This window comes from Coregonus lavaretus (assembly GCF_964263955.1).
Source record: "Coregonus lavaretus genome assembly, contig: HAP1_SCAFFOLD_1419, whole genome shotgun sequence".
In the NCBI taxonomy this organism is placed as follows: Eukaryota; Metazoa; Chordata; class Actinopteri; order Salmoniformes; family Salmonidae; genus Coregonus; species Coregonus lavaretus.
In genome coordinates this window covers 88661-102500 of record NW_028163230.1, presented here as the reverse complement: position 1 = coordinate 102500, position 13840 = coordinate 88661, and the positions used below count along the sequence as shown (strand labels likewise).

The following is a 13840-nucleotide window of genomic DNA, read 5'->3' as shown; positions in this document are numbered from 1 at the left end:
GGACACACACACACACTGGACACACACACACACACACACACAGGACACACACTGACACACACTGGACACACAAACACACTTGATACACACACACTGTACACACACACACACACACACACACATACAGGATAGACACACTGATCACACACACACACACACACACACTGGACACACACTGGACAAACACACCCACACACTGGACACACTCACACAATGGACACACACACACTCTGGACACACACACACACACATTGGACACACACACACACACTGAACACACACACACTGGACACACACACACTGGACACACACACACACACACACACAGAGGACACACACACACACACACACACACTGGACAAACACACACACACAGGACACACACACATACACACTGGAAACACAAACACAGGACACACACACACACACTGAACACACACACACTGGACACACACACACCTGACACACACACACAGGACACACACACTGGACACACACACACACTGGACACACACACTCACACACACTGGACACACACACACACACACCTGACACACGCACACACTGGACACACACACTGGACACACACACACACACACACACACAATGGACACACACACTCACACACACTGGACACACACACACACACACATTGGACACACACACACACACAAACTGACACGCACACACACACAGGACACACTCACACTGGACCCACACAGATACACACTGGACACACACACACGACACACACACAGAGGACACACACACACACACACACACACTGGACAAACACACACACACAGGACACACACACATACACACTGGAAACACACACAAATGACACACACACACTGGACACACACACACACACCTGACACACACACACACAGGACACACACACTGGACACACACACACACACACACACACACAATGGACACACACACTCACACACACTGGACACACACACACACACACATTGGACACACACACACACACAAACTGACACGCACACACACACAGGACACACTCACACTGGACCCACACAGATACACACTGGACACACACACACACGACACACACACATACACACTGGACACACACACGACACACACACATACACACTGGACACACACACACCTGACACACACACACACACATACACACACACTGGACACACACACACACTGGACACACATACACCTGGACACACACACACACACAGGACACACACACACACTGGACACACACACACACACACACACACACACACACACACACACACACACACACACACACACACACACACACACACACACTGGACACACACACACACACACACACACTGGACACACACACACCCTGGACACACACACTGGACACACACACTCACACACACTGGACACACACACATACACACTTACACACACACACTCACACACACTTACACACACACACTCACACACACTGGACACACACACTGGACACACACACTCACACACACTGGACACACACAAACACACACACACACTGGACGCACACACTGGACACACACACATATGCTGGACACACACACACTGGACACACACACACACACTGGACCCACACACATACACATTGGACACACACACCTGACACATACACTGGACACACACACACACACACACACACACACACACACACACACACACACACACACACTGGACACACACAAACACACTGGACACACACACACACTGGAGACACACACACTGGACACATTTCCATGTGTTGTATTTTGATGAAAGGAAATCCCATATAGCCTACTGGACAGGACTTTGCTATGGCATCTTCTGTTTGGGTGTCTCAGGTCAGGTCTGAGCCATGATCAGAATGTGTCTCTGTGTCTATTTCCAGCCCTGCCATTTCTACCTGTCCTGATCTAGTGTTTCACCCCTGACCTCCTCACACCGTCTCACTGTCCATGTCTGCTTTTAGCTTCCACCTCTACTTCACTGTGTTATAATGGACCTTATGCTTGTTATGTCACCTCTGTAACCAGTTATCAAACATACTGACCTTTCTGACCCTATCCCATGGCCCTACTTTCTACAACTGAACATTTAAATTCCTCTATGAGTTTTGTTTTGTGTCCATTTACTTATCTATGTATTTGTTGTATATTGGGGTTGTGCTGCAGAGCATCATGGGGGTTTGTATGTGTTGAGATGATCACGTTCCAGATAAATGGTTGAACTGATTCCTGTCTCCTGTCTCATCATTATTGAATTGTTATACAGACGTGGTTATGAAACCCACGAGACATAACAAAAGATTGGTGATGAGTAAGTCTGAATCTACAGGAACTATTCTGTCTGGAAGAAGTGGGTTTTTACAACTGTTTAAAACTGTTATTTTCTGTGGTCCAGTCTAGGCTAATGTTAGCACAGTGTATTGATAGCAGAGGCAAGTGCATAGTCCAGCTAGCTAAGAAAGAGAGTTAACATCGTCATGGACTGCAGAAAAGGACTGGAGACGGACGTCGGAGTGGGAAAACAACTTGATTAAAAGGGAGGAATATACATTGATTGAAGGAAAGGACATTTATTCAACTGTGAAGAATAACCTTTTAATTAAAACTGCTAAATGAGCGAACTTAGGAGGAAACGTCAGTGAGTGAAGTGAATGAAGATCATGTGACTAAGGAAAATATTGCTGTGGTTGAGGACAATATTGAAGTGAGTGACAATCAGGAGCTTATTGAGAAATGAACAATTATTGGAATTGTTGGAAATATTGGACAGTTTGATCAAAGTATTGAGTCGTGGAGTTAAGCTAAGAAAGAGTTGTCAGGTTGTCAGACAACATTGTGCCTCCATGTTTTAGTGTAATGGGGCCAAAGACATGTAATTTACTAGGTAGCCTGCTACAGCCAGACAGAACAGGTAATAAGACGTATGGGGATATTGTGGAGATACTTAAAGGACATTTTTCACCAGAACCACTAGTTAATGCTGAAAGGTTCAGGTTCCACAGGAGACATCAGGAAGAGGGAGAATCAGTAACAATGTTTGCTGCTGCATTAAAGAAACTACAAGAACACTGTGAGTTTAATGCTGTTCTAAATGACATCATTAGAGACAGACTAGTATGTGGGCTACGGAGTGAAGCTACACAAAAGAGACTGTTGACTGAAAGTCATCTGACCTCGGCAAAGGACATTGAAATCAGTGTGTCCATGGAACTAGCTGCTAAAGAGGCTCACCAGTTGAGTTCATCAGGAACTTAGTGGGTTCATCTAACAATCCTAATCACCAGTTGATACCTGAGCCAGAGCAGCGAACAGTTTTGACTGGGCTGAGCGGGAACTGTGCTTCAGCAGAGGTAGGGGAGCCAGCAGGTCAGAGGTGGATGAACGCAATGCCCTCGTTTGGGTGTAGGGACTGATCAGAGCCTGAAGGTACGGAGGTGCCGTTCCCCTCACAGCTCCGTAGGCAAGCACCATGGTCTTGTAGCAGATGCGAGCTTCAACTGGAAGCCAGTGTAGTGTGCGGAGGAGCGGGGTGACGTGAGAGAACTTGGGAAGGTTGAACACCAGACGGGCTGCGGCATTCTGGATGAGTTGTAGGGGTTTAATGGCACAGGCAGGGAGCCCAGCCAACAGCGAGTTGCAGTAATCCAGACGGGAGATGACAAGTGCCTGGATTAGGACCTGTGCCGCTTCCTGTGTAAGGCAGGGTCGTACTCTCCGAATGTTGTAGAGCATGAACCTACAGGATCAGGTCACCGCCTTGATGTTAGCGGAGAACGACAGGGTGTTGTCCAGGGTCACGCCAAGGCTCTTCGCACTCTGGGAGGAGGACACAACGGAGTTGTCAACCGTGATGGCGAGATCATGGAACGGGCAGTCCTTCCCTGGGAGGAAGAGCAGCTCCGTCTTGCCAAGGTTCAGCTTGAGGTGGTGATCCGTCATCCATACTGATATGTCTGCCAGACATGCAGAGATGCGATTCGCCACCTGGTTATCAGAAGGGGGAAAGGAGAAGATTAGTTGCGTGTCGTCTGCGTAGCAATGATAGGAGAGGCCATGTGAGGATATGACAGAGCCAAGTGACTTGGTGTATAGCGAGAATAGGAGAGGGCATAGAACTGAGCCCTGGGGGACACCAGTGGTGAGAGCACGTGGTGCGGAGACAGCTTCTCGCCACACCACTTGGTAGGAGCGACCGGTCAGGTAGGACGCAATCCAAGAGTGAGCCGCGCCGGAGATGCCCAGCTCGGAGAGGGTGGAGAGGAGGATCTGATGGTTCACAGTATCAAAGGCAGCAGACAGGTCTAGAAGGACAAGAGCAGAGGAGAGAGAGTTAGCTTTAGCAGTGCGGAGAGCCTCCGTGACACAGAGAAGAGCAGTCTCAGTTGAATGACCAGTCTTGAAACCTGACTGGTTTGGATCAAGAAGGTCATTCTGAGAGAGATAGCAAGAGAGTTGGCTAAAGACGGCACGCACAATAGTTTTGGAGAGAAAAGAAAGAAGGGATACTGGTCTGTAGTTGTTGACATCAGAGGGATCGAGTGTTGGTTTTTTGAGAAAGGGTGCAACTCTCGCTCTCTTGAAGACGGAAGGGACATAGCCAGCGGTCAAGGATGAGTTGATCAGCGAGGTGAGGTAAGGGAGAAGGTCACCGGAGATGGTCTGGAGAAGAGAGGAGGCGATAGGGTCAAGCGGGCAGGTTGTTGGGCGGCCGGCCGTCACAAGTCGCAAGATTTTATCTGGAGAGAGAGGGGAGAAAGAAGTCAAAGCATAGGGTAGGGCAGTGTGAGCAGGACCAGCAGTGTCATTTGACTTAACAAACGAGGATCGGATGTCGTCAACCTTCTTTTCAAAATGGTTGACGAAGTCATCCACAGAGAGGGAGGAGGGGGGGAGGAGGATTCAGCAGGGAGGAGAAGGTGGCAAAGAGCTTCCTAGGGTTAGAGGCAGATGCTTGGAATTTAGAGTGGTAGAAAGTGGCCTTAGCAGCAGAAACAGATGAAGAAAATGTAGAGAGGAGGGAGTGAAAAGATGCCAGGTCCGCAGGGAGTCTAGTTTTCCTCCATTTCCGCTCGGCTGCCCGGAGCCCTGTTCTGTGAGCTCGCAATGAGTCATCAAGCCACGGAGCTGGAGGGGAGGACCGAAGCGGCCGGGATGATAGGGGACATAGAGAGTCAAAGGATGCAGAAAGGGAGGAGAGGAGGATTGAGGAGGCAGAATCAGGAGATTGGAGGGAGAAGGATTGAGCAGAGGGAAGAGATGATAGGATGGAAGAGGAGAGAGTAGCGGGAGAGAGAGAGCGACGGTTGCAACGGCGCATTACCATCTGAGTAGGGGCAGAGTGAGTAGTGTTGGAGGAGAGCGAGAGAGAAAAGGATACAAAGTAGTGGTCGGAGACATGGAGGGGAGTTGCAGTGAGATTAGTAGAAGAACAGCATCTAGTAAAGATGAGGTCAAGCGTATTGCCTGCCTTGTGAGTAGGGGGGGATGGTGAGAGGGTGAGGTCAAAAGAGGAGAGGAGTGGAAAGAAGGAGGCAGAGAGAAATGAGTCAAAGTTAGACGTAGGGAGGTTGAAGTCCCCCAGAACTGTGAGGGGTGAGCCATCCTCAGGAAAGGAACTTATCAAGGCGTCAAGCTCATTGATGAACTCTCCAAGGGAACCTGGAGGGCGATAGATGACAAGGATATTAAGCTTAAATGGGCTAGTGACTGTGACAGCATGGAATTCAAATGAGGAGATAGACAGATGGGTCAGGGGGAAAATAGAGAATGTCCATTTGGGAGAGATGAGGATTCCTGTGCCACCACGAGATGCTCTCGGGGTATGCGAGAACATATGGTCAGCTGAGGAGAGAGCAGTAGGAGTAGCAGTGTTTTCAGTGGTATTCCATGTTTCCGTCAGCGCCAAGAAGTCGAGGGACTGGAGGGTAGCATAGGCTGAGATGAACTCTGCCTTGTTGGCAGCAGAACGGCAGTTCCAGAGGCTGCCTGAGACCTGGAACTCCACGTGGGTGGTGCGTGCAGGGACCACCAGGTTAGAGAGGCAGCAGCCACGCGGTGTGAGGCGTTTGTATAGCCTGTGCGGAGAGGAGAGAACAGGGATAGACAGAGGCATAGTTGACAGGCTGCAGAAAATGGCTACAATAATGCAAAGGAGATCGGAATGAAATGAACTAAACATCTGGGAAAGGAGAGAGCGGGGCCTCCCTCACCACAACACCCAAATATAACTCTCCCAACTTCCACCACAGAAACTATAATTGTTGTAAACTACAGCGGTTCAATGTTTCTAGGAATAGACTAACTTCGTTTATTCAGCTAGCTAACTAGGTACAGTATTCTTCCGTGAAAATCGTCCAGGGCACCTAGTCATAAGACGCCACAGCCAGCCAGCATGCCGGACTCCAACATCACGGTTTAGCACCAATACTCGGCCACAACAAATCACCAGTGTGTCAACACGCCAAGCAGATCGTTCGTGTCCGTGTCTAACGTTGTGTGTTAGTCCCGACAGCTTGAGCGAGTCCGTCGTCAACTTATTCAGCCAGTTAGTTAGCTAGAATAGTTAGCATACTAGCTAGCCATTGCTTTCAGACAAAGAAGAAACCCCTCCTTTCACGGCACGAACACACAGAGAGAGCAAAACTAACGTTAACTAGTCACCCATGTCCCGAATTCCTTGGACGACTCTAGCTACCAATATGTAAAATTAAAACACAAATGTAGGTTATGACTTACCCCTAGCAGCTACTGTTAGCTAGCCAAGTGCAAAGCTAGCCACTGATTTGACTCAGCCAGTTCGCGTCTGTTCGCCAGGACATTCCAGCTATTGTTTACTAGTTGCTATCCAGGTAGCAACAAGCTAGCTAAATTTCAAGCACAGTAGCCACTTACTACCTAACGTTAACGGTTCAGACAATGAGGTTAGAAAACAGCTGAATGGTAGGCAAATATTGTATGTAATTATTGTAGGCAGCCAGCTGGCGTAATTACAGGCACTCAGGCGTGAAACAACTATACCGTTGCTAATAGTTTCCAGTAGCTACCCGCTAGGTAGTGGATTAGCCACCTAGCTTCGTGCTACACCGGGCTCAGCCGAATACAATACTAACCTACAATAATTACATACAACAACCCACGATAACTACCTACAATACCTAACTACAATCTAAATACATAGTTTAAGCCTTACTCGACAAAGCCCAAACTATGTATAAAGCCAAGCTTACCCGACGACCTCACCCGACGACACCCAATCAGTGACAAAATGGAGGTTTAATTGTAGAGTCCATGCCCCGACGAGTTGAGGCTGTTCTGAGGGAAAAAGAGAGGGGAGGTGAAACTCAATATTAGGAAGGTGTTCTTAATGTTTTGTATACTCAGTGTATGTTTTTTGCTTTATGTAATGGCATATATTTTATTGCTTCATGTAATGTATTTTATCTATTGAAATATAGTTTTGATATATTTTAAAATGTAGTTTCATGGGGATTTATTATGTTTTCCTGAATCTCCAACCAAATTCGGAGATCAGCCTCTCCAGTACCCAGTCATCTGTCCATGAAGAGTGACTTCTCTATGGATCATCCTATCCATTTTAGTAATGGACCAGTGACCTTTGACCCTAGGTAAAAATGTATCATATTATTATTGAAGATGAGAATCTTCAAGATCTGAAACAAGATGTATTTTGTGTATCTGACTATATACTGTAAAGCATCTGCTTATAATTATTTGTTTATGTCATATATTTTAATACACTGAGTGTAGAAAACATTATGAACACCTGCTTTTTCCATGACATAGATTGATAAGGTGAATCCAGGTGAAAGATATGATCTCTTATTTATGTAAGTTGTTAAATCAACTTCAATCAGTGTAGATGAAGGGGAGGAGACAGGTTAATGAATGATTTTTAAGCCTTGAGACAATTGAGACATGGATTGTGTAAATGTGCCATTCAGATGGTGAATAGGCAAGACAAAATATTGAAGTGTCTTTGAACGGGGTATGGTAGTAGGTACCAGGCACACAGGTGTTTGTCAAGAACTGCAACGCTGCTGGGTTGTTCACGCTCAAAAGTTTCCTGTGTGTATCAAGAGTGGTCCACTACCCAAAGGACATCCAGCCATTTTGAAACAAATGTGGGACGCATTGGAGTCAACATGGGCCAGCATCCCTGTGGGACGCTTTCAACACCTTGTACATTTACATTTACATTTACGTCATTTAGCAGACGCTCTTATCCAGAGCGACTTACAAATTGGTGCATTCACCTTATAGCCAGTGGGATAACCACTTTACAATATGTTTTTTTTTCTCTTTCTTTCTTTGGGGTGGGGTAAGGGGGGGTAGAAGGATTACTTTATCCTATCCCAGGTGTTCCTTAAAGAGGTGGGGTTTCAAATGTCTCCGGAAGGTGGTGAGTGACTCCGCTGTCCTGGCGTCGTGAGGGAGCTTGTTCCAGCATTGGGGTGCCAGAGCAGCGAACAGTTTTGACTGGGCTGAGCGGGAACTGTGCTTCAGCAGAGGTAGGGGAGCCAGCAGGCCAGAGGTGGATGAACGCAATGCCCTCGTTTGGGTGTAGGGACTGATCAGAGCCTGAAGGTACGGAGGTGCCGTTCCCCTCACAGCTCCGTAGGCAAGCACCATGGTCTTGTAGCAGATGCGAGCTTCAATTGGAAGCCAGTGTAGTGTGCGGAGGAGCGGGGTGACGTGAGAGAACTTGGGAAGGTTGAACACCAGACGGGCTGCGGCATTCTGGATGAGTTGTAGGGGTTTAATGGCACAGGCAGGGAGCCCAGCCAACAGCGACTTGCAGTAATCCAGACGGGAGATGACAAGTGCCTGGATTAGGACCTGTGCCGCTTCCTGTGTAAGGCAGGGTCGTACTCTCTGAATGTTGTAGAGCAATAACCTACAGGATCGGGTCACCGCCTTGATGTTAGCGGAGAACGACAGGGTATTGTCCAGGGTCACGCCAAGGCTCTTCACACTCTGGGAGGAGGACACAACGGAGTTGTCAACCGTGATGGCGAGATCATGGAACGGGTAGTCCTTCCCCGGGAGGAAGAGCAGCTCCAACTTGCCAAGGTTCAGCTTGAGGTGGTGATCCGTCATCCATACTGATATGTCTGCCAGACATGCAGAGATGCAATTCGCCACCTGGTTATCAGAAGTGGGAAAGGAGGAGTTTAGTTGTGTGTCGTCTGCGTAGCAATGATAGGAGAGGCCATGTGAGGATATGACAGAGCCAAGTGACTTGGTGTATAGCGAGAATAGGAGAGGGCCTAGAACTGAGCCCTGGGGGACACCAGTGGTGAGAGCACGTGGGGCGGAGACAGCTTCTCGCCACGCCACTTGGTAGGAGCGACCGGTCAGGTAGGACGCAATCCAAGAGTGAGCCGCGCCGGAGATGCCCAGCTCGGAGAGGGTGGAGAGGAGGATCTGATGGTTCACAGTATCAAAGGCAGCAGACAGGTCTAGAAGGACAAGAGCAGAGGAGAGAGAGTTAGCTTTAGCAGTGCGGAGAGCCTCCGTGACACAGAGAAGAGCAGTCTCAGTTGAATGACCAGTCTTGAAACCTGACTGGTTTGGATCAAGAAGGTCATTCTGAGAGAGATAGCAAGAGAGTTGGCTAAAGACGGCACGCTCAATAGTTTTGGAGAGAAAAGAAAGAAGGGATACTGGTCTGTAGTTGTTGACATCAGAGGGATCGAGTGTTGTTTTTTTGAGAAGGGGTGCAACTCTCGCTCTCTTGAAGACGGAAGGGACATAGTCAGCGGTCAAGGATGAGTTGATCAGCGAGGTGAGGTAAGGGAGAAGGTCACCAGAGATGGTCTGGAGAAGAGAGGAGGGGTTGGGGTCAAGCGGGCAGGTTGTTGGGCAGCCTGCAGTCACTAGTCGCAAGATTTTATCTGGAGAGAGAGGGGAGAAAGAAGTCAAAGCATAGGGTAGGGCAGTGTGAGCAGGACCAGCAGTGTCATTTGACTTAACAAACGAGGATCGGATGTCGTCAACCTTCTTTTCAAAATGGTTGACGAAGTCATCCACAGAGAGGGAGGAGGGGGGGGGGGGATTCAGCAGGGAGGAGAAGGTGGCAAAGAGCTTCCTAGGGTTAGAGGCAGATGCTTGGAATTTAGAGTGGTAGAAAGTGGTCTTGGCAGCAGAAACAGATGAAGAAAATGTAGGGAGGAGGGAGTGAAAAGATGCCAGGTCCGCAGGGAGTCTAGTTTTCCTCCATTTCCGCTCGGCTGCCCGGAGCCCTGTTCTGTGAGCTCGCAATGAGTCATCAAGCCACGGAGCTGGAGGGGAGGACCGAGCCGGCCGGGAGGATAGGGGACATAGAGAGTCAAAGGTGGCAGAAAGGGAGGAGAGGAGGATTGAGGAGGCAGAATCAGGAGATTGGAGGGAGAAGGTTTGAGCAGAGGGAAGAGATGATAGGATGGAAGAGGAGAGAGTAGCGGGAGAGAGAGAGCGAAGGTTGCAATGGTGCATTACCATCTGAGTAGGGGCAGAGTGAGTAGTGTTGGAGGAGAGCGAGAGAGAAAAGGATACAAAGTAGTGGTCGGAGACATGGAGGGGAGTTGCAGTGAGATTAGTAGAAGAACAGCATCTAGTAAAGATGAGGTCAAGCGTATTGCCTGCCTTGTGAGTAGGGGGGGATGGTGAGAGGGTGAGGTCAAAAGAGGAGAGGAGTGGAAAGAAGGAGGCAGAGAGAAATGAGTCAAAGTTAGACGTAGGGAGGTTGAAGTCCCCCAGAACTGTGAGGGGTGAGCCGTCCTCAGGAAAGGAACTTATCAAGGCGTCAAGCTCATTGATGAACTCTCCAAGGGAACCTGGAGGGCGATAGATGACAAGGATATTAAGCTTAAATGGGCTAGTGACTGTGACAGCATGGAATTCAAATGAGGAGATAGACAGATGGGTCAGGGGAAAAATAGAGAATGTCCATTTGGAAGAGATGAGGATTCCTGTGCCACCACCCCGCTGACTAGATGCTCTCGGGGTATGCGAGAAGACATGGTCAGATGAGGAGAGAGCAGTAGGAGTAGCAGTGTTTTCAGTGGTAATCCATGTTTCCGTCAGCGCCAAGAAGTCGAGGGACTGGAGGGTAGCATAGGCTGAGATGAACTCTGCCTTGTTGGCAGCAGAACGGCAGTTCCAGAGGCTGCCTGAGACCTGGAACTCCACGTGGGTGGTGCGTGCAGGGACCACCAGGTTAGAGAGGCAGCAGCCACGCGGTGTGAGGCGTTTGTATAGCCTGTGCGGAGAGGAGAGAACAGGGATAGGCAGAGGCATAGTTGACAGGCTGCAGAAAATGGCTACAATAATGCAAAGGAGATCGGAATGAAATGAACTAAACATCTGGGAAAGGAGAGAGCGGGGCCTCCCTCACCACAACACCCAAATATAACTCTCCCAACTTCCACCTCAGAAACTATAATTGTTGTAAACTACAGCGGATCAATGTTTCTAGGAATAGACTAACTTAGTTTATTCATTTAGCTAACTAGGTACAGTATTCTTCCGTGAAAATCGTCCAGGGCACCTAGTCATAAGACGCCACAGCCAGCTAGCATGCCGGACTCCAACAACACGGTTTAGCACCAATACTCGGCCACAACAAACCACCAGTGTGTCAACACGCCAAGCAGATCATTCGTGTCCGTGTCTAACGTTGTGTGTTAGTCCCGACAGCTTGAGCGAGTCCGTCGTCAACTTATTCAGCCAGTTAGTTAGCTAGAATAGTTAGCATACTAGCTAGCCATTGCTTTCAGAGAGAGAGCAAAACTAACGTTAACTAGTCACCCATGTCCCGAATTCCTTGAACGACTCTAGCTACCAATATGTAAAATTAAAACACAAATGTAGGTTATGACTTACCCCTAGCAGCTACTGTTAGCTAGCCAAGTGCAAAGCTAGCCACTGAATTGACTCAGCCAGTTCGCGTCTGTTCGCCAGGACGTTCCAGCTATTGTTTACTAGTTGCTATCCAGGTAGCAACAAGCTAGCTAAATTTCAAGCACAGTAGCCACTTGCTACCTAACGTTAACGGTTCAGACGATGAGGTTAGAAAACAGCTGAATGGTAGGCAAATATTGTATGTAATTATTGTAGGCAGCCAGCTGGCATAATTACAGGTACTCAGGCGTGAAACAACTATACCGATGCTAATAGTTTCCAGTAGCTACCCGCTAGGTAGTGGATTAGCCAGCTAGCTTCGTGCTACACCGGGCTCAGCCGAATACAATACTAACCTACAATAATTACATACAACAACCCACGATAACTACCTACAATACCTAACTACAATCTAAATACATAGTTTAAGCCTTACTCGACAAAGCCCAAACTATGTATAAAGCCAAGCTTACCCGACGACCTCACCCGACGACACCCAATCAGTGACAAAGTGGAGGTTTAATTGTAGAGTCCATGCCCCGACGAGTTGAGGCTGTTCTGAGGGAAAAAGAGAGGGGAGGTGAAACTCAATATTAGGAAGGTGTTCTTAATGTTTTGTATAATCAGTGTAAGTTTTTTGCTTTATGTAATGGCATATATTTTATTGCTTCATGTAATGTATTTTTTCTCTTGAAATATAGTTTTGATATATTTTAAAATGTAGTTTCATGGGGATTTATTATGTTTTCCAGAATCTCCAACCAAACTCTGAGATCAGTCTCTCCAGTACCCAGTCATCTGTCCATGAAGAGTGACTTCTCTATGGATCATCCTATACATTTTAGTGATGGACCAGTGACCTTTGACCCTAGGTAAAAATGTATCATATTACTATTGAAGATGAGAATCTTCAAGATCTGAAACAAGATGTATTTTGTGTATCTGAGCATATACTATAAAGCATCTGCTTATAATTAGTTGTTTATGTCATATTTTAATACACTGAGTGTACAAAACATTATGAACACCTGCTTTTTCCATGACATAGATTGATAAGGTGAATCCAGGTGAAAGATATGATCTCTTATTTATGTAACTTGTTAAATCAACTTCAATCAGTGTAGATGAAGGAGAGCAGACAGGTTAAAGAAGGATTTTTAAGCCTTGAGACATGGATTGTGTAAATGTGCCATTCAGATGGTGAATAGGCAAGACAAAATATTTAAGTGTCTTTGAACGGGGTATGGTAGTAGGTACCAAGCACACAGGTTTTTGTCAAGAACTGCAACGCTGCTGGGTTGTTCACGCTCAAAAGTTTCCTGTGTGTATCAAGAGTGGTCCACTACCCAAAGGACATCCAGCCATTTTGACACAACTGTGGGACGCATTGGAGTCAACATGGGCCAGCATCACTGTGGGACGCTTTCGACACCTTGTAGAGTCCATGCCCCGACGAGTTGAGGCTGTTCTGAGGGCAAAAGAGAGGGGAGGTGCAACTCAATATTAGGAAGGTGTTCTTAATGTTTTGTATACTCAGTGTATGTTTTTTGCTTTATGTAATGGCATATATTTTATTGCTTCATGTAATGTATTTTATCTATTGAAATATAGTTTTGAAATATTTTAAAATGTAGTTTCATGGGGATTTATTATGTTTTCCAGAATCTCCAACCAAATTCGGAGATCAGTCTCTCCAGTACCCAGTCATCTGTCCATGAAGAGTGACATCTCTATGGACCATCCTATACATTTTAATGATGGATCAGTGACCTTTCACCCTAGGTAAGTTACTGGTCAGAATTTATGATATTACTATTGAAGAGGAGAATCTTCTAGATCTGAAACCAGATGTATTTTGTGTATCTGAGTATACAGTGGGGAAAAAAGTATTTAGTCAGCCACCAATTGTGGAAGTTCTCCCACTT

At 47.2% G+C, this 13840-nt stretch overlaps 1 protein-coding gene across 1 annotated transcript in view; it reads left to right on the top strand.

Moving 5' to 3' along the window:
* Window positions 1-13460, top strand: part of LOC311118373 (uncharacterized protein) — a 35132-nt gene extending 21672 nt beyond the window's left edge. Inside the window, exons 4-5 of the mRNA XM_084193178.1 lie at window positions 12668-12787; window positions 13249-13460. Coding sequence (XP_084049304.1) covers window positions 12668-12787; window positions 13249-13285 — 157 coding nt within the window. The 3' untranslated portion in view covers window positions 13286-13460. The remainder of the gene's footprint in view (window positions 1-12667; window positions 12788-13248) is intronic.
* The last annotated feature ends 380 nt before the right edge of the window (window positions 13461-13840 follow it).